General features: G+C 35.2%; 1 protein-coding gene and 1 non-coding gene across 4 annotated transcripts in view; both read right to left on the reverse strand.

The window, feature by feature from the left end:
- Positions 1 to 4297: 4297 nt before the first annotated feature.
- Positions 4298 to 4438, reverse strand: LOC149794805 (U4 spliceosomal RNA). The gene has a single exon (XR_016422513.1). It is a non-coding gene; the product is annotated as a U4 spliceosomal RNA (small nuclear RNA).
- A 2209-nt stretch (positions 4439 to 6647) lies between these two features.
- Positions 6648 to 27988, reverse strand: part of LOC149794806 (nicotinamide/nicotinic acid mononucleotide adenylyltransferase 1-like) — a 104201-nt gene continuing 82860 nt past the window's right edge. For 2 of the 3 annotated variants that reach the window (XM_089964452.1, XM_089964454.1), the window contains exon 9: positions 16060 to 27723. In XM_089964452.1, coding sequence (XP_089820578.1) covers positions 27186 to 27723 — 538 coding nt within the window. In that variant the 3' untranslated portion in view covers positions 16060 to 27185. Of the gene's footprint in view, positions 15282 to 16059; positions 27724 to 27988 lie in introns of those variants that run through there. The other variant, XM_089964453.1, reaches the window with a different exon arrangement.

Here is a 27988-nt window from a genome sequence, read left to right on the forward strand (position 1 = left end):
CGTGGCATGACGATGACAATCTCCGTAAAGTTCGATGTCCTCTTGGCTCCACGTCTTGTCGATGGGGTCTAAGAGCCATTGGGCAAAATCGGCTAACGTGTTCGGTCCCCGAAAGATTTTTTCACGCCCTCCAGGAATCTTGCTGCAGTGAGGGCAATGACTGAAGATAGGTTCTTGAATGCACTTCTCGCACGCTCGATGAGCCACGCAGAAATTAGGAATGTGAATGCCGGTCTCTTGCATGCATTCGAAATCGAAAAAGATGAAATTGCCTTTCTTCTTGTGACCGTCCTCTTTCTCTGGTGGGGGCTGGTATTTTTGCACGTAGCATTGGTGTTCCAAGTCCACGATGTGGTGACAAATGTGACATTTCTTTTTTCCTGAACATACGTGTGCCTTGGTATTATTGGTACGTATGACTTGTTCACACGTGGGGCACAATCTCAGGAGTTGACAAGCACATTTCTTCTGTGAACTTTGCGTTTTCAGATGTTGTTGGTAACAGGTAGGGCTAACAAACGTGCGCAGACAAGTTGAACAAGGCACTGGTTCTTCGCTCAGACAGGGTGGAGAGGCCAAACATCCTGAGCATTTCGATCCACAATGCTTGTGTTGCTCTCGATTATTATAACCATGGTCACATTTCTCACAGTAATAACCGTATCCCAGGAATCCGGTGATGGCGGTAATGGTATCGAAATGTTCATCGTGATAATAGACATGAATGTATTTTCTGTCCTTAAAGTCTTGCCCTCGAAACAACAAAGGCCCGCGCACTTCTTGAGGGTGCACTTTCAAGGTGTATCGTGGAGCTAGGGCATCTTGCAATTTTTGCATCTCAGGAATGCCACAGGGTGTGTCTTTGGACAGGCCAGCTTGTTGCAACAGGAGTTCTGCTTCGTTTCGTTGTTTGGCTCGATCGGATCGTTGAATAGTTTTCCAGGTTCTTTTCCATTCTACCGTGTCGTTCTTGTTGGCATAGGTTCGTCCCACCACGATGGCACGGGCTAAACACATCTGGTCATGAGGATTGTGAATTTGGACAAGGCTACGCTTAATGCTGCGAAGGTCGTTCACCAATAACATCTTTTTGCGTCCGGTCCCTTGAGGAGGAGAGACGTGGGTCATATCCAATGTGGCTTTTCCATCGGTGATGTCAAACTGGTCATTAGATTGTTGCACGTGTTGAATCTTGTCCATGACTTTGGAAGCGGTCAATTCTGCAGGGGTGCTAAACTCGATCCAAACAGGGGATTTCAAACCGTCGTGTTGTATGGAAAGTCTCAAGCGATCGTCTTCTTTGGGTTGACATTGTTGCTTGAGTGAAGTGAGCAAAGAATCCCACACCTCAGTGATGAACACTTCTGCTTTCTCTAACGGCACTTCAGCCTTGAAATCTTTAAACTTCACCGTGTATTTGTAAGCCGTGGTTCTAAATTTTCTAGAGGAGCGCTTTTCCGTCTCTCGAATGGAATAGTATTTTTCAGGGTTGACTAAGGGTGGTGAATTTGTTTTAGAGGGTTCTGATTCTGGTTCACTCATGTCCTCTTCAAAATCACTGGCATGAATTTGTGCCAAGATTTCAGCTCTGGTACGAGGCGATAGATCACGTTTCTGCCTCTTACTTTCTTCTTCTTTCTTCTCGAATGAATTAGATCGTTTCATCTTGAAAGCAAAAAGTCAAATGACTCAAGTTCAAACACCATGAGCTACTTTATAGTCATAGCAGACCAGCGTATATAAAAGGGTGTGTGTCTTGTCCTTTCACTATTCATTTCACTCTCAAGCCGAGCACAACGATGGAAGAGACTAACCAGATGGAACGTTTCGTCAGAGCTTTGCGAGGGGTCATTAGAAAATTCTCTTCAGACCAGCCTACGGACTACTCTCCTTCCTTTCGAGATAAAAGTCAAGATACTTGCTATATCTGTCAGAAGAAAGGGCATTGGTCTTCAGAGTGTCCAGACCGTCAAAAAAGAACAAAAACAGGGACTAAAAAAGACAAAAGTCAAGATACCTGTTATTATTGTAAAGAAAAAGGACATTGGTCTCCAGATTGCCCAAAAAAGAAACAAGAGGAGTCAGAAGAAAAGAGGAATTCTTCAGAAGAAGAGAGGGATTCTTCAGAGGAAGAGAGGGATTCTTCTGAGGAAGAAAGAAGACAGGTGAAGAAAAAGAAACAGGAGAAAAAAAGAAGAAGGGAAGAAAGCGAGGAGGAAGAAGAAGAGGAAAAGAGTGTGACGGTGAAGAAATTCAAAAAACAGAGAGACTAAACAAGGAGAAAAGAAGAAATCAATGAACTTTTCATTAAAGTGTTATGTTGTGAATTGTGAATTGGATTGTAACAATGGATAAAAGAATAAATGAATGATAAAAGGTAAGTGTCTTTGAGTTTTGATTTTAAAATAAGAACGTACACTCACGCACTCATACACAGACACGTACTATAAGGGTAAAATGGGTGGGGTTTATTTTTAAGTTATTGGCAAATTGAAATTGTATTTCTTTTCGAGAAATGTGGGTGGCCCTGAAAAGGGCCTTTTTCTATTTATGATGTAGGGGTGAGTTTAAGCAATCAACTTTAACTGCCTTATGCCTTTGCCACGGCCAAGGCCTACTTCTGGACTGCGTAATGTTGATGATGATTGGGTTGAAATCACTAAGGGTGGTACGGTAGGCTTAGTCACAGGGTTGACGTGTTTAGCTCGGGAAGGTCGTATTCTCTTTGGTCGTGATAAAGAAGTCTGATACATTTGTTTCAGACTTCTTAACTCCGCTAAAATGTCCAACAGTACCGTGACCGTTTGATTTTCACCCTCTTGTTTCTTTGCTGTTACTTCTTCTTGCTGTTGCTGCTGTTGTTTTTTTCTTACCTCTTCTTCTTGCTGCTGTTGCTGTAGGAGAAAAACTTGTTCGGCTTCCTTTTGTCGTTGTATAAATTTCTCCAATTCTTCTTTCTGTCTCTGTCTAAAATTCTCCACTTGCGGTAATGAAGAAGGTAACGAAGGTTCCGGAACAAATTCTTGCGAGGAGAGAAAATCCACAAAATCCCAATTCACCTCTTCTGAAAGTAAGTCCGGGTTCCCTTGGGCAGTCTCCCTTGTTGGTGCAGCCCAATGGATCGTTTTCTGAGTTTCCGTCATGTTGAATCACTGTCGCATAGATTGACTGCACACAAGCGCTAGCGAATCTATATAGACTACGTGACGTCACAGACTGCTCTCTTCGGATTGGATGCGGGCTGACTGAATTCTGTAACGCGTGTTCGGATTGGTGAATGAACTCAATCCGTTTCAATCCTTTCTATCCCTATAAATAAGCGCAGTTCACTGCATTGATTCACCTATTCTCGGAGCCTCAACATGTGGGCAGACGTTGAATCTTCAACCCTTGTGTCAACAATGATGTTCAGGACGGACATGCTCATGTATGTCCGGTCCAAGTGGACTGTTGTTGATAGGACAGATACTAGTCTATGGATGAGGAGAGTTTATATAGAAAGACAAGGATGTCTCAAGAGGGTACTTGTGTATGGACCGGCAGTTAGAAGGAGTTTAAGAAGAAGAAGAAGATGTGACAGATGCCATCTATGTTAATATTAATATCAATATTAACATAAACCCAAAAGCCCTTTTCAGGGCCAGCCATATTTCTCGAAAAGAGATAGCCTTTCCATTGCCTACCCCTTTTTTATTTTTTAATTTAAAAAAAAAAAAAAAATCCCATGTTAATTTCCTTTGTCGCTATATGTTCCCACGATTTTTCTCCATGTTCAAATCCCCTTGTCGCTATATGTTCCCACGATTTTTCTCCATGTTAATTTCCCTTGTCGCTATATGTTCCCACGATTTTTCTCCATGTTAAATTTCCCTTGTCGCTATATGTTCCCACGATTTTTCTCCATGTTAAATTTCCTTTGTCGCTATATGTTCCCAAGGGGTCCTGTAATGCTAATTCCCATTGTCGCTCTAGTATCCCCCTTCACTACTTATGGAGGATCAAATAATTAAAATGGTTGAGTTTGAAACTGTATTGGCCGAGATGATACATCACCGACAACCGTGGGCACAAAGAAGAAACCGCACAGAGGATTCACAGGCAATAAAAATCGAGTAAAACAATTTTCACTTTGTGGATTATTACTGCTATCCATCCACTAACCAAGTTGTGGGGGTGGAGTAGGGTCACCCTAAAGAGAAAGCAAACCACGCAATCTCATATCCTGACTTCTCTGGGAAACAAATATATGATAAGTTTGCTCAACTCTCAGTTACTTTTTGCTTTATACTTTAATCAGCTCCCGTAGGAGCATACACAAATTGCGCTTGCCGTCCATATTTCAGGGCGTCAACGCGGGGTATTGGTTGTAGTTTTCAACTAGCAATAACCACGCCTCGGATAAACCTCATTGGCTATGGTACCGCCACTGCGCAAAGCTAAAGAGTAAAGGTATGGTACTGCTTAAGTTATTTATTTTTCAGGTCTATTAAAGGGGACTGATATTAAAATGTCATTAAGTTTTTAAATTTACTTTATTACTTGATTAAGAATGAAAGTTATAGATATAGTTTCTTTTGAATATTACTATATTTGTTGTTTATGTTTATTTATATTATGAAATAAAGACATATATATATGTCTTAGTGAGAGAATAATCAAAATCATAATCCTATCTTTACATAATTTACGTGTACATGGAAACGTCTTTGTGATGTACATTTGTGTTACAAGTTTATCTTGACCAGGTATAATAATTACATTACAATATACTTACTCTGTATAAGCAAGGAATGCGGTTTTCCCCTTGGGCATGGCACGTGACATCGTTAATTGTACTATATTTGATCTAACGCTAATGTTTGCAAGCTCAGTGAATGGGCAATAGCAAAACTATAAATTCAAAAACGGTTTCCAGTCGCAGGAAAGCGATGTTTTTAAATAATTTTTGTTGACTATAACTGAAGGAAGTTCGGTAATCACCTTTCTAAAAGGGTATCTTAAACTGGCTCGTGAAGTTGAAATAAAGATCACATTCACATGTACGATAAGATGTTTCTATCACAATTGAATCCTTTTTCATTCGTCTTATTTTAAACTAGAGTTGACGGTTTTAAGTCTTTTCTTGCATGTGACAGCTCTACTAACATGCTGGAGTGTAATGCTATTTTGAGGTATGTATTTTAATCACACACACACACACACACAGAAGGTGCATTATGAAGGGGAAAAAAACGGTCCCTCAGCCGATCAATTGTTGTAATACTAATTCATACAATTATCCTCAACGAGGAGAGATGAAGATTGAAAGGACACATACCAAGATCACACTTATCCAGTTTCAGGACATCTAAAATAAATGTTGATTTTCAAGATACTACACGGTATTCATTTGAACTAAACATTACATTTTTCATTTGAAGGAAAAATTCTCTGAAATTTCTTACATACATACATACATACATACATTCATACATACATACATACATACATACATACATTTTAAACGTTAAATACTTACAAAACCAAACCATAAACCGCCCGAATCGAATCGGTGACAGAATTCATAATTAAGTCATCCCTCTCATATTTTTCCCAAAAGTGCAAAAATGTTTCTACATAAATGTGTCATAGAAGTACTTTAGGGAGTATATATACAAACCTTTGAACATGCCAAACATGCCATGGAAAGATATATGTCATCAGGAAAAGGATGATGGGAAGGTTTGCTATGATTCATTCATATAAATCATGTTTAAATTATTTCGTCATTGATGGGCATACAATAGACAATGCATTTTGATGGTCATACAATAGACAATGCATTTTGATCTGTATACAATAGACAATGCATATTGATGGGCATACAATAGACAATGTATGTTGATGGGCATACAGTAGACAATGTATTTTGGATGATTATAATGGATATGTGGTCATGCCAAAAGTTAAATTGACCTTACAGTCAGGTAAGAACATTTTTTGCTGACTTTCTTCTACCCCTTTCATACTACCCACCAGCCCCACAGCTATTGATGACATATCTGGATCTGTTCCTGAACTATGCATAACTACAAAGATGGAACTAACCATCACTCTATATATGTAGGATGCATGCATGCATGAATAACTAATCAGATAATTAGCTATCACTATGTGAATGGATGGATGGTTGGATAGCTAGGTAGATAATTAATTAGCTGTCACTCGGTGAATGGATGAATACATGGATAGAGAGATAGGATGGATGGATGCACAGATAGATAAAATAGCTAAACTGTCACTGTGTATGGCTGGATGGCTGGAAGGATGCATGGACAGATAGACAGCTGTCATTACATGGATGCATGCATGATGGATAGATGGATAGCTAGCTGTCACTCTTTGGATGGATTGATACATCGATTGACAGCAACTATCACTCCATGTATTGGTGGATGGAAGGAAGGATGGAAAGACAAATGGACTGTGCTAGAAAGGTAGATAGGAGGGAAGTCAGAAAGTAGAACTGGTTCATTAAATGACAGAATTAGACTAAAGTTTTGATTGGTAGGTAGTAGTTGGTCAGTCAGGTAAAGACAAAGATTCATACTGAGATATATAAACTAAACTGATTTTCATGAAAAAATAAATTACAATGTAAACAAGGAAAAATTTACCATCAAACTTTATTTCAAAAAGCAGTGCAGATCAGGTAAATAATCATGCATATTGAGAAGAAAGGAAGGAATATGACTGATTTCAGCCATCTTCAACATAATGCAGACATTTATATTGACAATCTAATGGAAAAATTGATTCTAATGCAGAAAAAGCCAATGATACTGACTGGCAAGATTCTGAGTTTCTTAAATCAAAAGCGGATCTGGAGAAGGTACTGTTGAAATCTTCCCTCAATCTTTTCCAGCTATAAATGCAGATAAAAATGTAGACATGACTGAGCCATGCAGATACACTATAGACATGACTGAGGCATGCATATACACTATAGACATGACATAGGCATGCAAATACACTATAGACATGACTGAGCCATGAAAATACACTGCAGACATGACTGGCATGCAGATAAACTGTAGACATAACTGTAGCATGCATATACACTATATACATGAATGTAGCATTCATATACACTATAGACATGACTGTAGCATGCATATACACTATAGACATGACTGTAGCATGCATATATACTATAGACATGACTGAGCCATGAAGATACACTGTAGACATGTCTGTAGCATGCAGATACACTATAGATACGACTGTGGCATGCAGATACCATATAGACATGACTGGCATGCAGATACCATATAGACATGACTGGCATGCAGATACCATATAGACATGACTGGCATGCAGATATCATATAGATATGACTGGCATGCAGATACACTATAGATATGACTGTGGCATGCAGATACCATATAGACATGACTGGCGTGCAGATACCATATAGATATGACTGGCATGCAGATACACTATAGACATGATTTATCCATGCAGATATAGTATAGAAATGACTGTGGCATGCAATATACACTGCAGACATGACACAAGTATAATTAAAATGTACAAATAATGCCAAGTATGTTATACTGAGTAATCAAGTATACAACTTTAATATATAGTGATAAGATATTTTTAAAAACAGATCCAAGTAACAGTAATCAAAGTTAAGCATAGATTTATCACTTGGTGTCTATCACAATTCTAAAATCATTAAAAAACACATTATCTAACAGAAAGCTTGATAACTTTCACATTTGTATGTAAATATACCTGCTATAAATAACTTTAAAGTCTACAGAGCTGGCCTTGCAATCAAATGGTCAGTGCAATACAAGCTTGTTGGAATAAACTGCTTTTACATACTGTGAAAATGCAGTAAGTACACATGGTGTGCAAGCTGAATGGCAAGCATAGGACTCATGACATGCCATTATGAAAATCCCAAGAGAGGATGCAGTTTTCATTTTTCATTTAATTATATTGTGTGGATCATTTAGCTTATTCAAGTATGTAACACTATTTCAACAAGAAAAGCTGTTTATAAACACTTATTTAACACATATAATTTAAATTTTATAAATTTCAAACAAGTACAGATATTAAAAGCAATCAAAGTCAAATATTTGCAACAATAGTCACCATTTTAAAAAAATGTTCATGTCTATGATCTCTCACAGAAGAAAATTCTCAACTTACAGTCTCTCTCTCTCTCTCACACACACACACACACACACACACACACACACACAATGCCATGTGTGCTCATCCCAAAACAAGAGTACAGTTAACTGTACATTACATGCCTGCCCCATGTCTAATAGTCCTCTGTGTTGACAACTGATATTGTTTTGACGAGATCATTTTTGCTCTACATGAATTGTGGTAGACCTTGACCTCTGATGCCAAAATCAATGTGTTTTTTCCTTACCCTAAGTGCAAGCCATGAAATCTTGCCCAGTAACGTTATGTAGAATTGTTTGGAAACCATTTTTCTGTGACCTCACCCTTTGATTATTTGACTCCAAATTTAATAGTTTCTTCCTTATTCCAGGGTAAGTTATCCACACAGTTTGCGTAAGGTAGGTGATGATGAAACTGGTGTTATTAGGTAGACTCTATTTGAAATTGATAAGGGTTCTTCCTCACTCCAAGTGCAAGTCATCCACAATGTTTGCTAACTGCATAAAATTATGGTGAAAAACTTGAATCATTGTACAAAAAAAACATTTTTTTTTCAATCTCCTTGACCTTTGTCCTTTTGCCCCTGAAATCAGTAGAATTCTTTCACACCCCAACTATAACCTATTCACCAAGTTTTGGAACTGTAGATGGTGGAGAGCTTTAGTTGTTGTGATCAACCATTCTTATTATATAAGTCCTTGATCCTGACCTTGTTGACCTTGTTGACCTTGTAAACCCAGAATCAATAGGGTTCTTCCTTACCCCAAGTTCAAGCCATCCACAATTTTTTTAACTGTTGATGGTGGACAACTCCAGTTATTGTCCAAAAAGGAAATTGTTAACAGGCTTACATATAGATGGATGGACATCATAACACAATATGCATCACCTGATAGTGAGTATCTCAATATGGATGGAACAAAGTCAAAGAAAAGCATTCAAGGTGCACTGGAAGTAATTCACTAGGAAAATAACACAAACCCAGACCTCCTGGATTTGTGTTTAAGTATTCACGGTATATATGTAAAATTATAATCACAAATTGATACTTATACACCAAACATTTACCTTTAGAAAAAGGTGTTAATTTGTAATTATGACTGATGATTATACACTGTGTTTCCAAATGGAGATCCATTTAGTCTGGAGTGTGTGTGCGTGTGTGTGTGTGTGCGTGTGTGTGTCCTTGTCTGTTTTGATGACAGTGGACATGAATGTAATAAAATATTTGTACTTACATGATTATTGTTGGAACTCATACATTATGTTAATACCATTTTAAAGAAACAGCATACATTTAGTAAACTTACATATCATCATGAAGAAGAAAAAAAGAACCCAGTAAGTTTTACCTTCTGATGAAAGTGTCCTCATGTACATGTACAAGCCAGTGAATCATACAAATCACATTTATGTGGAAGCAACTTTACTTTAATAACTTAATGACTAGTAAATCAATACTTCACTTATTTTGAGGGAAAGATTTGTCAACAGTCGTCTTTCCTTTCCTAATGAGATCTGTTGTGGACATAGTTTGGAATGACATGTAAATGTTCTTAAAGAATACCAGGTGTGTCACACTGAGTTTGTAGGTACAGTCTCAAGTTCAATATGCTAACAAGAACCTAGCTAGTTCTGGGTACAATGGTTGGTAGGTTGAGTAATGTTCAATATGCCAACTAGAACCTCTCTACCTCTTAGCTCTAGGTACAATGGCTATTTAGAACCTCACTAGCTCTGAGTACAGTGGCTAACTAGAACCTCACTAGCTCTGAGGACAGTGGCTAACTAGAACCTCACTAGCTCTGAGTACAATGGCTAATTAGAACCTCACTAACTCTGAGTACAACGACTTACAAGAATCTCACTAACTCCGGGTACAACGACTTACAAGAATCTCACTAACTCTGGGTACACCAACTTACAAGAATCTCACTAACTCTGGGTACAACAGCTAACTATAACCTAGCTAGCTCTGGGTACAATGACTGGTACTGAATAATCACATCCTCATCACTTTCATAAACATCGGTTGTCTGACAATCACTGATTTCACAAACATCAGTTGTCTAGCAATCACTGATTTCATAAACATCAGTTGTTTCTTGGCAATCACTGATTTCGCAAACATTGGTTGTTTCTTGGCAATCACTGATTTCACAAATATTGGTTGTTTCTTGGCAATCATTGATTTCACAAACATTGGTTGTTTCCTGGCAATCACTCATTTTGCAAGCATCAGTTGTTTCCTTGCAATCACTGATTTTTGAAACATCAGTTGTCTACCAATCACTGATTTTATAAACATCAGTTGTTTCTTGGCAATCACTGATTTCACAAACATTGGTTGTTTCTTGGCAGTTACTGATTTCACAAATACTGTTTGTTTCTTGGCAATCATTGATTTCACAAACATCAGTTGTTTCCTTGCAATCACTGATTTCACAAACATTGGTTGTTTTCTGGCAATCACTGATTTCACAAACATTTGTTGTTTCCTGGCAATCACTGATTTTGCAAGCATAAGTTGTTTCTTGGCAATCACTGGTTTCATAAACATCAGTTGTTTCCTTGCAATCACTGATTTTGCAAACACTTGTTATCAGGCAATCCCTGATTTCGTATATATCAGTTGTTTCTTGGCAATTATTGATATCAGAAACAATATCCTCAATTATTGGCATCACATGTGTATCAGTGTCATTATCAGAATTGATATGATCAAAGAAATCAACATCCACGTTACCAGACCGAAGTGAAATGCCCCATGCATGATAGCATGGGGAACATTAGTTGAGGCAGAATTGTCTCACTGGTTATGACATCTTTTGCTCACTAAAATTCGTCTTATTGACAAAATATTTTGCAACACAGTCTGTATAAACATCATGCCATTCATGATAAATCATACTGATTGCAAGTAATACATTTATTTTGAATTAATTTTCATGAACCCCCTGGTTCTGATTCCCACATTATTTGTAGCTTTATGTCTAAAGAGACATTTTTTCTTTTTCTGACTGGCAAATTTGCAGCCATATTTGAAAGTCATAATTCAAAATGAACATGCTAAAGAGATTTACCTCATTTAGTCAACATACAGCCATAAGATATTTCTAAATTTGTGATATCAAAAGCTACAAAACAAAAACATTTCTTTGCATCCTTTGGTTTAATTAAACCAGCAAATCATGATTCTAATATGCCAACTATAATATCACATCTTTGATATCTGTGCCTTTGTCAGGCTTTCATTATTTATTGCTCATGTATGATATATGATTGTCACATTTTTGTTACCCCAGTACCTTTGTCATTATACCTTTCATTTTTAGCTAATTTTCTCAGGCACACCTCCCAAATCAAAGACTATTAAACACTGTATGGAGAAACATTATAACAAAGCCATTTGATGGGCCATGGGTTGCCATTTGGTCTACAGCACTAGCTTTACAGATCAGTGACATCTCACCTCTCTTCACATGAATTTGAGGCTTGCCAGTATCTTCCCATGGGTATAGCATGTGCTGAAAAATGGCTTTTAAACCCATAAAAGTTAAAAAAGTCTTTGTACATGTAATTAGGAATTTGACTGTGGAAATTAAACTCAAACATTCTGAGAAAACAATGTATACATGAATATAATAAACAATCTTTACTATACACACACTTCTGTTAAAGTGATTGACATGTGGTGCAAAATCTTATTCAGAATCAAAATGATGTAATTCTTACCAGCATTTTTATTATGAAACTGTTTGAGCAACACTGTATTTGGTATATAAAAGGTAATAATTATTCAGTTTTTTTTGTACATATTCCATACAATCAGCAAATGTTTAGTATGGACTGGAAAGACATGAAGTTTATTTATATTTTTAGCAGGCACATGCATTTCCTCTTGCATATACACTACTCTGCACATATACAATATATCTATATATGAATTATAAAATATATATATACACATACTGTACACTCTCTATTTTCCTTCACATTATTAATGACTGGATTGGTTCAATTTTACACACAGTGGTTATCCCTCACTATATGGTACCTCATTATAGTATGTATCTTTTATATGATGTTTATGATCATGGATCCCAATACATTATGAAACAGTAATACTATGTGTAATATATACTTTGCCTACACACTTATAACAACATACAATGTAATGGCTCCTGTTGACACTGTTATAGTGGGGGAACACTGTAGCACCATACAATGTACTAGCTCCCTTTAACAATGAGTGAGGAAACCTTGTAGTATAACCGTATATTTTAATGGCTCCCTTTAAAAGTGTTATAGTGAGGCGACACTGAAGTATAACTCCATTTAATTTAATTGATTACTTTGGTTGTTATAGTAAGGGGAATCGTACTATGAGAAAGTATTATAGAAATATGATTTATTCTACATATATTATTGGCTATCAAATTCATTCTTTTTCAATCTATATGGACCAAACACTTTGTAATTTTGTATGATATTAATGACATCTCTTGTAACATGTCAGAATACTGAACCTGTTGATTAAGGATATCACTTGTAACAAGTCATAGTATTTAATATCACTTGTAACATGTCAGAGTATTGAACCTGTTGGTTAAGGATAACACTTGTAACATGTCAAAGTGTTTAATATATTAAGAATATCACTTGTAACATGTCAAAGTGTTTAACTTATTAGGGATATCACTTGTAACATGTCAAAGTGTTTAACTTATTAGGGATATCACTTATAACATGTCAAAGTGTAACATATTAGGGATATCATTTGTAACATATCAAAGTGTTTAACATATTAGTGATATCACTTGTAACATCAAAGTGTTTAATATATTAAGGATATCACTTGTAACATGTCAAAGTGTTTAATATATTAAGGATATCACTTGTAACATGTCAAAGTGTTTAACTTATTATGGATATCACTTATAACATGTCAAAGTGTTTAACATATTAGGGATATCATTTGTAACATATCAAAGTGTTTAACATATTTGTGATATCACTTGTAACATCAAAGTGTTTAACATATTAATGATATCAATGCAACATGTCAAAGTGTTTAACTTATTAAGGATATCACTTTAACATGTCAGAGTATTTAATATATTAACAATATCACTTGTAAATGTGAGAGTATTTAGCTTATTAAGGATATCACTTTTAAAATGTTAGAGTATTCAACCTGTTGATTAAGGATATAACTTGTAACATGTAGAGTGTTTAACCTGTTGATATATCTATTTTTTACACATCTAAGCATTAAACGAATAAAAAATCACTTCAAATGTATTTATCTGTGTGCATATTCTTGTGTAAATCTTAGAGGAATATCTGTCCCCAAGAAACTTTCATGTCACTGAGGATTATCAAGTACCTTGCAAGTAATTGTACATAAAATGATAGATCACTAATTAAAAATTCATCCAATTTGCACAGGTTATAAATCATAGATTTCTCACATTAAATGCACAAAGAAAAGGTGTGATTGTCAGTGAATTGAAAAACAAAGAAAAGCTGTTGGTCAATTGTTTCATTTCATTATCACACAATTATTGCGATGACATCTGTCTGTGTGGTCAATTAATGGCAGATAGTAAGACATGACATCTGTCAGAGTCATCAATGAAGGGCAGGCAGTAATAATATCTGTCAGTGAGGTCAATTAATGGCATATAGTAATGACATAACAACTGTCAGAGTGGTCAATGAAGGGCAGGCAGTAATAATATCTGTCAGTGTAGTCAATTAATAGTAGGTAGTAATGACATAACATCTGTGTTGTCAATTAATGGCAGGTAGTAATGACATGACATCAATCAGTGTGGTCAATTAATGGCAGGTAGTAATGACTTGACATCAATCAGTGTGGTCAATTAATGGCAGGTAGTAATGAGATCACATCAGTCAGTGTGTTCAATTAATGGCAGGTAGTAATGACATGACATCAATCAGTGTGGTCAATTAATGGCAGGTAGTAATGACTTGACAATTGTATGTGTGGTCAATTAATAGCAGGTAGTAATGAGGTGACATCAGTCAGTGTGTTCAATTAATGGCAGGTAGTAATGACATGACATCAATAAGTGTGGTCAATTAATGGCAGGTAGTAATGACTTGACAATTGTATGTGTGGTCAATTAATGGCAGGTAGTAAAATGCTAAAGATTTCCTAAGGTATCATATTAATTTTTGATGACTTTCTCATCTTCTATCAAATAGCTATTGTTGCAATTATTAACACTGTGTAAGATTTTTTCATTTTCATTATTTTAAAAAATCGCAATACATAAGTTTATGTCCAATTAATCTCTGAATTGAATCATAACCCTTAACCCCTAACTTAGTGAATTTTAACTCCTTCTGCTAAAAGATACTAAGGTAACAAGTGACATATCAATAATATCATCATGATCACAGCCAATTTTACAAAAGTTAACATCTTTAAATTTCTCAAAGGCATTTTTTGTTGGAAGATTACCCAACTAATGGTCAACAGTGGACAGTGATTGCAACTAAACTAATTACTGTTACCTATAATTTTCTATATGTTTTCTATTTTTTTAATGTTGCTAACTTTATTATTCATTTTGATTTTACTTTTTTTCGGGAATGCATATGCATAAGTAATTTTAAAAAAAGAAAAGAATAATACTTTTTTGGTACCTAAAGTCTGAAATATTTTAATACATGAATTGTCCCTGTCAGAAATAAGAGGACAAGAAACAATAATAATTTATATGGATTACAGGTGTTTACAATATTTTAGGGCATGACAAATGACACAACAAATTATGTAAATAAATTATGTTATAAAGTACACAATACTGTCAATTGTTCTTGTCAGTGTAATTATCCATTCGAAGCATTCACATATATCACAAACAAAAGGCAAGGTACTATGAAAGTTATTCCATATATAACACAAATGTAAACATTTTAGAAAATGAGCATGAAGCTTTCATGGTGAGTAGTAGAGTTATCTTCTCCTGACTATCAGCTACTGTTAGTTATCTTCTCATGCCTATCAGCTACTGTTTGGGTTGGATCTTCTTGGGTGAGAACATACCAAGACCAGACTGAAATTATACAGATAATAAGTAATAAGTTTTTGATAAATCATTCATTGCTTATTTATTTTAACTTAAAAATTTTGCAAGAATGAAATGTGTTTAGATTTTCAAATTGCTTACATGCAAATTTTCCTCCTCCTCTTTAATGATTTCATATGTTTGATTTTATGTATGGATCTTTTTTTAAAGATAACACTTCCTTACTCACTTAGTCATAATTTCATTATTTTAATTCAGTTTGTCAATGGCAAAGTCTCACTCATTTTGATTATGTATCAATATTGGTGCATTCAATGAGAAATTTTGGAAACAAAACACTTACATAGCACATCTATTTGATAGTATTCATACCCAAAATGCATCAGGATATACTGAATGATTTTTGAGGCATTAGGATGCAAGATACTGCTATTGAAATTCAAAATTGACACATATAAAGGCTGAAACTCTACCAGAAATGGAGCTGGAAAAAGAAAACCTTGAAACAAGTGACATTAACAGTATCCAAGTTTTTGAGCACTGTTTATAACAGTAAGTGTGGATGGACAAAAAAAAAATGGACACATAAAAAGACAGAAAGAAAAGGAAACTACAATCAGTCTCCAGCAACTCAATGAAGGGCCCTAATAAAAAGATGTGGAAAAAAGAAGTGCACAATAAAAATGACAACAGCAAGTAACTGAGCAGAGAGAATAAAGATAAATGGAGAGAAAATCTCATGAACAAAATCTAATAATGACAAGAATTAGGAAAGAGAACAGTGAATAAACACAAAAGAACAATGTTTGCACCTGATCTCAACTTTGATTTTATTTAAATACATTACAATTACACTGGGAATACATTGGCATTGCACTTACCACCAGGAATAAAAATCCTTATCTAAGAATATTAATATTGAGCTATATGTATAAGCAATTAACTCTCTTTAATAAAAAAAGAACAACAATCAACAAAGTTTAAACAAAATAACTCATAATTAAATGAAACTAATATGATCAGTGAAAGTATGTCAACAATTAACAAGGACTACAACAGTATATACCTACATAAATTTTGGATACAGAAACAAAGTTTTCATAAAAATGATAATAAACAATGAGGTAAACATCAGTGAAGTAACAGATGACAAACCAAAACAAGAGTCCCTTGAAGAGACTGATGCTCTACTGGCTAAAAAGAATCTACAGGTATTTTAGATTAAGCCATTCCTCCTCTTAACCTCTGAGTGTTGAAACCATCTCTGGTGTTTGCTCAGTGATAACAAGATTTTCACATTAACTGCTATAGTCGACATACTAGACATCAGACTGGTGCCAGTTTCATTTAGGACCAACATCATAGCAAGTCTTCTGGTCAAAGCCCCATGATGATATGGCTTTCTATTTTCATTTTTGGGGGAGTAACAGTACTAAGATTTTCAAGATGGGTGCCATTTCTATTTAGTACCAACTAGACATCATAAGAAAGTCTATTGGTGAAAGTACAGTTTTCATATGACCATCCAGCTAGTGATGACACGATTTTCAAGATGGTCATTGAGGCAGCCATATTAGAAGTCAGATCATCATCATTTTCATTTACGACTAAGTAGACATACAAAAAAACATTGCTGATGTGACCATTAATTCAGATGAAGTAGTGATAACAAGGTTTTCAAGATAGTCAATGGCAGGAATACTGAATGTCTGAATGGCACCATTTTCAATTAGAACCAACTAGACATCATAAGAAGTCTTTCTGTGAAAACATCATGTTGATATATGATCATCCATTCAGGAGGAGTAACAGAAACAGGTTTTTCAAGATGGCTGTTATTGGCCATCAGATCAGCACCATTTTTATTTAGGACCAAGTCAACATGACTCTCTATCCAGCTGGAGTAGTGATAACATTTTCAAGATGGCTGATGTGGCAGCCACATTGCATCGCAGATCAGTAACATTTTCATTTATGACCAGGTACACATATAAGAGATCTTTTTGTGAGATGCACATCCATTCAGGAAGCATAGTAATAAAAAGATTTTCAAGATGGCCACTACAGTAGCCATCTTGGATACCCAAATGGCTCCATTATCATTTTAGACCAACTAGATCATGAGAGGAACGTCTGTAATGTTTCATGGCAATCCCTCAGGAGTTCAGGAGAAGTAGCGATAACTTGTGCTGATGGATAGATTGACAGATGACTGACAATGGACAACAGACCAGCCCATAAGCTCTTCTGGTCAATGACCATTAGATCAAACTGCAGAAAGTATTTTTTTTTCATTATATCCAAACCTTTTTGAGCATAATTTTTATTTTAATCAGGAAAAACAAAAATATTAATAAAAATATTTTTTAAAAATCAAAAGAATAATTGGAATATTTGATCACTGCTGATCTTTATCACAATAAATGATAACCATGTTCATCTCAAGTCTTTTTTGACCTATTAACCCTTAGTCCCAACAAAACAGTTTTTATCTATTAGGTTTGAGTTTGCTACCAAACATAAGCAGCTGCTTCTATTTTTCCCATAACAGGTTTTTAGACTTACAATTTTTAAAGAGGAAGAGAAACTGGAAACCACAATTTGTTTCCTTTTATAAATATATTTATCCAGATTACTTTTGTTATAGATATGATAGACAGGAATACAAGAAAAGTATTTATGTAATGATATCAAAGTCACAGAAAAAGAATCGATTATGGCAGCAGATTTTCACTTTCTTTGGAGAGGTCATCTGCAAGCATTCTTAAATGGTGATTTAAAAACTAACAATAAAAACTTATAATAAGAATTTCGAAAACACTCAACCTAAATTGGCATAAGCTTGCATTTTTGATGCAGCACTGAATTAATTTTAATGACAGTCATTTAGATTATCAATGAAACATGCATTATTTACTGTAGCATATCAATTGATTGGAAAATTAATTTTAATGACAGTAATTTAGATTATCAATGAAAACATACATTATTTACTGAAGCATATCAATTGATTGGAAAGTTAATTTTAATGACAGTCATTTAAATTATCAATGAAAACATACATTATTACTGTAGCATAACAATTGATTGGCAAGTTAATTTTAATGACAGTAATTTAGATTATCAATTAATACATAACTTATTACTGTAGCATATCAATTGATTGGAAAGTTAATTTTGTTCAGTTTATGGATATCTGAAATCCACAAAATTTAAAATCCCCACAAAACTTTTTGTCACTGTTTGTTCAGATGATCAAGTTTACATTTGTGTAATTTTGGGGTGGTGGGGGGCAGTGGGGTTTGCAGCACTTTTTAACATATTATTAGGTGCATCATGCCATGGAAATGGGCACTAAGTACTTTTGACAAGGACACACTGGGCATGGAAATGGGCACTATGTACTTTTGACAAGGACACACCGGGCATGGAAATGGGCACTATGTACTTTTGACAAGGACAATGGGCATAGAAATGGGCACTATGTACTTTTGACAAGGACACACCTGGCATGGAAATGGGCACTATGTACTTTTGGCAAGGACACACCGGGCATGGAAATGGGCACTATGTACTTTTGACAAGGACACACCCCAGGCATGGAAATGGGCACTATGTACTTCTGGCAAGGACACACCAGGCATGGAAATGGGCACTAAGTACTTTTTACAAGGACACACCAGGCATGGAAATGGGCACTATGTACTTTTGACAAGGACAAAGGGCATAGAAATGGGCACTATGTACTTTTGACAAGGACACACCAGGCATGGAAATGGGCACTATTTACTTTTGGCAAGGACACACTGGGCATGGAAATGGGCACTATGTACTTTTGACAAGGACACACCCCAGGCATGGAAATGGGCACTATGTACTTTTGACAAGGACACACCGGGCATGGAAATGGGCACTATGTACTTTTGACAAGGACAAAGGGCATAGAAATGGGCATTATGTACTTTTGACAAGGACACATCAGGCATGGAAATGGCACTATGTACTTTTGACAAGGACACACCAGGCATGGAAATGGGCACTATGTACTTTTGACAAGGACACACCCCAGGCATGGAAATGGGCACTATGTACTTTTGGCAAGGACACACCAGGCATGGAAATGGGCACTATGTACTTTTGGCAAGGACACACCAGGCATGGAAATGGGCACTAAGTACTTTTGACAAGGATGCACCGGGCATGGAAATGGACACGATGTACTTTTGACAAGGACATACCCTGCATGGAAATGGGCACTATATACTTTTCACAAGAACAGACAGGGCATGGAAATGGGCAGTATGTACTTTTCACAAGCCAATTTAAGGCTGGCCTGGGTCAGTAGATAATATTTAGTTCCCAAGAAAATAGTCTTAGATGCAAATCAACATTTTTGCAGACATAATAATTTGGAATTGACAGTACTGGTTTTGGATTTGACAGAGGACAGTACTAGTTTGGGAATTGACAATTTATAGTACTGGTTTTGGATTTGACAGTAGTGATTTTGGATGTGATAGTTAACAGTAATGGTTTTGGATTTGACAGTTGACAGTACTAGTTTTGGAATTGACAATTTACAGTACTGGTTTTGGATTTGACAGTTGACAGTACTAGTTTTGGAACTGACAATTTACAGTACTGGTTTTGGATTTGACATTTGACAGTACTGATTTTGGAATTGACAGTACTGGTTTTGAATTTGATAGCTAACAGTACTGGTTTTGGATTTGATAGTTAACAGTAATGGTTTTGGATTTGACAGTTGACAGCACTAGTTTTGGAATCGACAATTTACAGTACTGGTTTTGGATTTGACATTTGACAGTACTGATTTGGGAATTGACAGTACTGGTTTTGGATTTGATAGTTAATAGTACTGGTTTTGGATTTGACAGCTGACACTACTAATTTTGGAATTGACAGTTGACAGTACTGATTTTGGATTCGATAGTATTGGCTTTGGATTTGACAGTATTGGTTTTGGATTTGAAAGTATTTATTTGGATTTGACAGTATTTGTTTGGATTTGACAGTACTGGTTTTGGATTTGACATTATTTGTTTGGATATGAGATAAATGCTGATAAAAATATAAATATAACATGGAAGTTTTCTTAAAAAAGTTCTTTGGTGGGTTGACATTTATTACAGCTATTACCAAACTACAGTCTATTACATATACATACAGTAGTTACAGTAAGGTTGAATATCATTACTACTATTTATTACATTACAGTTTACTGTTCTCTGTTTTAAATGAAGGAAAAAATACCGCCTGCATGAAAACAAGATATTCTGAAAACAGAAAAATTCTCCTCCCCTCAATTTTTTCAAAATATCTCCTCGTTTCTATTTTTGTACAATATCTTGTCTGATATTGTGTAACTTAGTACACAAAAATAATCCTTAAATTCAGTTATTTTTATTTGTTAAAAACCAAAACAAATAACTTTTTGATGGAGTCAAATTTCATAAACCACCATTACCACATATACACAACTTATATAAACGGGTCCTGAAGAGTTGGTACACATACAAATAAATTACCCATGACAATCACAATACTTAGCTTACAGAAAACAGCAACCAAAGATTTATACAAAGTTTGATACTACAATTTATATGTAAGACCTTAAAAAGAAAACAGTATAAACCACTTCAATAAATAACAGTATAATGGTAACAATCATTAACAGTAATAATCAGCAATGTTCAAGCTTTGGTATTGGCAATGTTCAAATATAAATTATACATGCAAACAACGAGCAACACCAGCAGTAATGACATAAGCTTTGTGCTCAAACATTGTTACCTTTAAATCTGACTTAATGGTGATTAACCTTTGTAAATATGGGGTGGGGTGGGGTATTAATGGCCCTTTAACACACTATTGGCTATATCATGCAGAGAAAAAAGAAGCTAAGTGCCGTTCCTCAGGACACAATGAGGTATCTGACCCAGGCTGGACTGGATGGGTATCTAATTGATGACACTTGGTTTACAAGTCCAACCTTTTACCAAAGAGCTACTGAGGCTCCCAATCTAACAAATAAATTATCTACAGTGTGTAAAAAAGTTTCGTGAATAAATTATATACAGTGTGTAAATAGATTTTGAGAATAAATTATCTACGCTGTATGAAAAGATCTTGTGAATAAATTATCATCAGTGTGTAAGCAGATCTTGTGAACAAATTATCTACAGTGTGTAAGCAGATCTTGTGATTAAATTATCTACAGTGTGTAAGCAGATCTTGTGAATAAATTAGCTGGTGTTATCTTTTCAAAACATTTTACTTACAACTCAAGATAATTTTAAAAATATGAGGAATAACCTTGGAATGCTTTCTTGCTGCATAAAATAGTTGCTGTCTATACTTTCTTATAAGTCACTTCAAAATGCAAACTTCATTGACCCAGATATGCCATCACATAATGCACAGACAGATCTGGGTCTATGTAGTTTATTAGGAGTAATCAGCAGAACAAACAATATAGACCCTGATCTGCCTGGCTTTATGTGATGGCAGATCAGGGATTGCATTCTTTAAAGTGGCACCTGACTTAATAAGCAATAACTGCAGCCAATAGCCTATTTTTATTATAATCAAACATGTCTTGAGCAATCTTCAACAAAGTATTGTATAGTTTTTCTTTATGAAAAAAATATATCCTACTATAAAATGTAATCTATTTCATACAATTCTTAAATATTTCATTTTCTACTATTCCATTTTTCCATCCTATACCTGACCTTTTGACCTCCAGTCATTGCATCATAGTGCAACTGACAAGCAAATCTAATAATTCTACCGTTTTGACAAGAATAAAATAAAAAATCTATCTGCACTTTCTTGAGTGAACTTTACTTTGGTGAAGGGCATGCAACCCAACTCCAGTCTCAACACATGTTCAGCAGTGTTAAATATAATACTAGTAAATGGGCCTAATGCTGGGTTTGGTAAAAATATCTTAAAATGTACAATTTAGGTAGAAAAAGATTTTTGATAATGTCTAACATCATCCAAAGAAATTAACAGTACTCTAATGAATGATTCCGGTCTTAATATTATGTCATAAATAATTACAAGTGCCGTCAGCAATCTTCAAGGGAGACAACAAATTATTGTATACTTTTCCATTATGAAAAGATATTCAAATGTTTCAAAATGCATTTTCTGCAAATATTTTTGCAGTTCCCAATCATACCTCCTAATTTGTGCACTGAATTGACTGTAGGTAGTCATTCTTCCAAATCTGTGTATTTAGTATTTAGAATGCAGGTGGTCATTCTTCCTAATTTGTGTATTTAGTAGTTAGACTGTAGGTATTCATTCTTCCTAAATTGTGTTTGGTATGTAGACTGTAGCTAGTCATTCTTCCTAATTTGTGTATTTAGTAGTTAGACTGTAGGTATTCATTCTTCCTAATTTGTGTATTTAGTAGTTAAACTGTAGGTGGTCATTCTTCCTAATTTGTGTATTTAGTAGTTAGACTGTATGTATTCATTCTTCCTAAATTGTGTTTGGCATGTAGACTGCAGCTAGTCATTCTTCCTAATTTGTGTATTGAATAGTGGGACTGTAGGTAGTCATCATACTTCCTACTTCGTGTATTTAATAGCTGGACTTTTAGTTTAATTACATTCATGAATCCATGATGACAGTTTATGACCACTTACAGAGAGGAACTTGTCATAAAAATCCATGATGACAGTTTATGACCACTTACAGAGAGGAACTTGTCATAAAAATTTCAGTGACATTGGAAAGGGAAATACAAGCAATGTTTCTTACTCTATTAAAAGATACAAAAATATGGCAGTTAATCAATTATGAAATCTTATTTGATATTAACAATAAACAGCTTTGATATATAAACAGAAATACACTGTGTTTGAGCACCCAAATAAAGGCAAACAAAATCTAAAGATGATTTGATTATAGTCAGAATTACGAAAACTTCAAGGAAATAATCCATCTCCTTGCAAGACATGTATCACAGGTCTGCAACAATGAACAATGACTATGAATGTTTTGATTATAGCAGGGAATATGTAAATATGTAAATTTATGAGAAAAAAAACAATGAAATACATCAAGATATTCTTTGGTAAATTAAATGCATTGAAACCTGGTTAATCCAGACTCCATTCATACAACTGTCTGGGAAGAGACTTCCTCAGTTAATGTATTCCTTGAATTAATTAATACAGATTTCTAATTTGTTCCAAATCAAAGGGACACGAATAAAATGTCTTTATTAACAAGGTTTCACTATACTTGCTAGCACCCAAAAAAAAAGGCCAGTTGAAATTTGATTATGTTTCTGTAATGATGTTCAACTTCTTTTAACCATGTACAAAAACTGAATTTGACACTGACTGAATTTTCACGAAGAGCAAATATAACATATATAATAAATTTCTGATCTTTGACATAAAGTATTAAATCAGAAATTTACTGCAGATAAATATATTATTATATAATGATACTTAGTGAATTAACCTAAAAGAAAACACATTTATTATTATTACCACGTGAATCTTAATTTTACATAATAGCATTAATAATCCATTATTTACACAAACATTTCATCTTCCCTCTAGCTTATCCTCTTATTTTTCACCATTATTTTTACAAGCTGATTTCTAACATTTTCATTATGCCATGTTTTACAAAGAAATTACCTACAAGTACAAAATCATTTATATTACTACCTTATGGCATTTTATTTTTTCTATTCTTTTTTGTTGGTATGTTTCTTAGATGTATGAACAGCTCTAGGGAAAGGTATTACATTCTATCTAAGGAAAACTGCATGCTAAATTTGGTCAGAAGCCAACAAATCTTTGTCAGGTTGTGCTTTGCAAGATGAAAGTCAGTGTCACAGGCAATCAGGGGGTTTAAGTCTTCTAAACTATATTGTTGAACACAGGAGATCAAACTCATTCAAGATCTCATCACTATTAAGTCAAAAGCCTAATTTCACCAAACTCCAACAATCCTTGGCTCCATTTTGATGCAGAAATGATGTCAAGACAAACAGGTAAATAGTTGCTATAACTACCATAAACATGAGGCTCATGTGGGTCTGACCTAGCTCACCTGGCTAGAAGAGATATATAAGCTTGTGACTCTGGTGGGAAAGAAAACTATAGAGTACACACTTGCTACATTGTTCATGACTATGGTGGGAAAGAAAAGCTTGGAGTACACAGTTGCTACATTGTTTATGACTGGTGGGAAAGAAAAGCTTGGAGTACACAGTTGCTACATTGTTTATGACTGGAGGGAAAGAAAAGCATGGAGTATACATTTGCTACATTGTTTATGACTGGTGGGATAGAAAAGCTTGGAGTACACAGTTGCTACACTGTTTATGACTCTGGTGGGGGAAAAAAGCATGGAGTACACAGTTGCTACATTGGTTTTGACTCTTGTGGGAAGGAAACACTTGGAGTACACAGCTATATTGTTTATGACTCTTCTGGGAAAGAAAAGCTTGGAGTATATAGCTGCTATATTGTTTATAACTGGTGGGAAAGAAAATATGGAATACACATTTGCTACATTGTTTATGAATCTGGTGGGAAAGAAAAGCATAGAATAAACAGTTGCTACAATGTTTATGAGTCTGGTGGGAAAGAAAAGCATAGAATAAACAGTTGCTACATTGTTTATGAGTCTGGTGGGAAAGAATAGCATAGAATACACAGTTGCTACATTGTTTATGAGTCTGGTGGGAAAGAAAAGCATAGAATACACAGCTGCTACATTGTTTATGATTTTGGTGGGAAAGAAAAGCATAGAATACACAGTTGCTACACTATTTATGAGTCTGGTGGGAAACAAAAGCATAGAATACACAGCTGCTACATTGTTTATGACTCTGGTGGGAAAGAAAAGCATGGAGTATATAGCTGCTACATTGTTTATGACTGGTGGGAAAGAAAATATGGAATACACATTTGCTACATTGTTTATGATTTTGGTGGGAAAGAAAAGCATAGAATACACAGTTGCTACATTGTTTGAGTCTTTTGGGAAAGAAAAGCATAGAATACACAGTTTCTACATTGTTTATGAGTCCTGTGGGAAAGAAAAGCATAGAATACACAGTTGCTACATTGTTTATGATTTTGGTGGGAAGAAAAGCATAGAATACACAGTTGCTACATTGTTTATGAGTCTGGTGGGAAACAAAAGCATAGAATACACAGCTGCTACATTGTTTATGATTCTGGTGGGAAAGAAAAGCTTGGAGTACACAGTTGCATCATGGTTTATTACTTTTCGTAATCACAAAATATATGGTGTCACGTTCTCTGCATGAAAAGGATGTCATTTCTTCACCAGCACCATCATCTGAATTTCTTGCAGTCACTGGGAATTGGCCTAAAATCATAACTTAGAAACTGTTGATACCATACCTGCCAACTCTCATGGCAGGAGAAAAAATCCCTATTTGTGGGGTTGTTCCATATTACCTTCCAAATTAATAATATATCCTGATTTATGCAGAGAACTCCAGATTATTTTATTATGTCTGTTGATTTTCATTTCTCCTATGAAAATTCCTACATAATTGAATAGATATTATGCAGTCCATGGAAGTCACGTTCTGTTTTATCACCAGTGAATACTGTTATGAAGAAATAATTATTGTCACACTAGAAATAATTTTTTTCTTCAGTGAATAGATATTATGCAAACGTCAATGTTAAATTTGAACATTATTCATGTAAATTTATGTTGTATCTTTACCTCTGCGACAATACTAAAATTAGAAAATGAACCACAAAAAAAAAATACAACAATAAAATTGTCAGCAATTAGTTTCAGTCCCAAGAATGGTCACTGTGAATGCTCTAGCATTTGCATTCCCACCAAAGAAACTTACACGAGTAAACACCTGGTATTACTTACCATATATACAAACGTCAATTACCATTATTAAATTGAAAGAAGGAATAAAATACATACATGCAGCATGTGCCCTCAAAACACTAATTCAGAATAAATATGTTATTTAGTAAACCATGCTAAATGCATTATGAGTTGACAATAAGGAAATAAGATCAGTTATAAAACAGGGCACAAATAGTTGCCACATGTATGGTAGCTTGACAATGTGGATTGAGGTTCCATTAGTTACAACAAAATAGAGCATCCTTTACTTGCCAATCAATTACTGGTGCTTACAAAACACACACTGTGGAACACAGTTCCTTGAATTATGTTGGAGGGCTAATCCTTTTCACATGATAATTTCAGTGATAAGGATTAACTGTTAATTATTCACACTGACTTTCTTGTTTGTTTACTTCAGACTAACCTTTAGATATTGTGCAGTTTGGCCACAGCTGACCAGAATATGAAAAGAGGCCACATCTAGGGGAAAAATAAGGCATGTCACAGGGAGAAAGGGCAGTGTACATCCTTTGCGAATTTTACGCATACTGGGCCCAGAAGATCGGTCAATAATTAGTGAAAATAAGGCTTAAAAAATGCAGCAAAAAACCTCCTGATTTTAAAGTCCCAATCTCCTTATTTTTGTATTCAATCTCCCTACTTGGCTTTTGAAAAGTTTACCGGTATGTGATACCCATTTTGGCATTACAAGGGGTATTATCAAGTTTATTTCCACAGGGCTCTGCATGCTTCATCAAATGGGGCCCTATTTATGCTACGTTATCAGTCTACCATTTGCATTATCTCTTTCTTCAGCTATTGTAAATGACCCTTTTTTGTGCAGCTGTAAAAGCATGACAGTGTAACTCTAATATGTTTTTAGAGCTTGTGAGGTGATTTAAGCAAATGAAATATTTTCATTTTCTCCTATGATCTGCAGTTTGTTCAAACTGACATGAAGCTATGGTCAAGCAATAAGCAAACAAAATAAGAATCAGTAGCCATAGCAACACAGCACTATACACAAGTCTCAGTAATGAAAGCAAACACTCGTGTTTCCTTTGTACTTCCAACACGTACATTTCTCACTCGTCTTACAAGAGAGCCCAAGTCTGCCATACATGGGACATGCTTTGGAGAGCCCACATGGTAAGTTTCATCCTCTTCCCCATCCAGCATTCTCTTAGGTGAATTTGATGTGGAAATATCTGCATCCTTCCGTGTGGAGGAGGGGCCAACCATGTCCACGTTGCCAAGGTGTTTCCCTGGGGAAGCAGGGTTACTGGTTTCATCAAAACTGAAGTGTTTGGGTGACAAAGACTGGGCTATTTCAAGGTTTTGACAAATCTTGGGTCCTGGGGAGGATCTAGGATTGCTTGTGCATCTAGGGGAATTGCATGTGCGTGTTAGGTTCTCAATTTGTTTTGTTTTTTTGTAGCTGTCATTCATATCAATTTCAAGGTCAATGGGGAGGCTGTCATTAGGAACATCAAGACAGTCCATTGGCATGACATTGGGTTGGTCAGGGGATGGAAGAGTGTAGTCAAGGTACTTACTGAAATCCATGAAAGCAAAAGAAGAAAATGAAAGAAAAAATATTATTATAAATCACTCTATAATCAACATAGGATTAAAATATGATCACTAAAAAGTCAAAATTAAAAGCTTTTTAAATACTTTCCACACTCAGAACCCTCACAATGTGAGAGAGACCTCTGTATATCACATTTTAGGAAATTTCCATGTAGTTTTATTTTTGCAACTTTTCTATTTGATTGGAAAATTACAACAATCTAACCTCAAACAAAGTTAGGGACAAA

Source organism: Sinohyriopsis cumingii, chromosome 7 (assembly GCF_028554795.1).
Source record: "Sinohyriopsis cumingii isolate HCF-2022 chromosome 7, ASM2855479v2, whole genome shotgun sequence".
NCBI lineage: Eukaryota > Metazoa > Mollusca > Bivalvia > Unionida > Unionidae > Sinohyriopsis > Sinohyriopsis cumingii.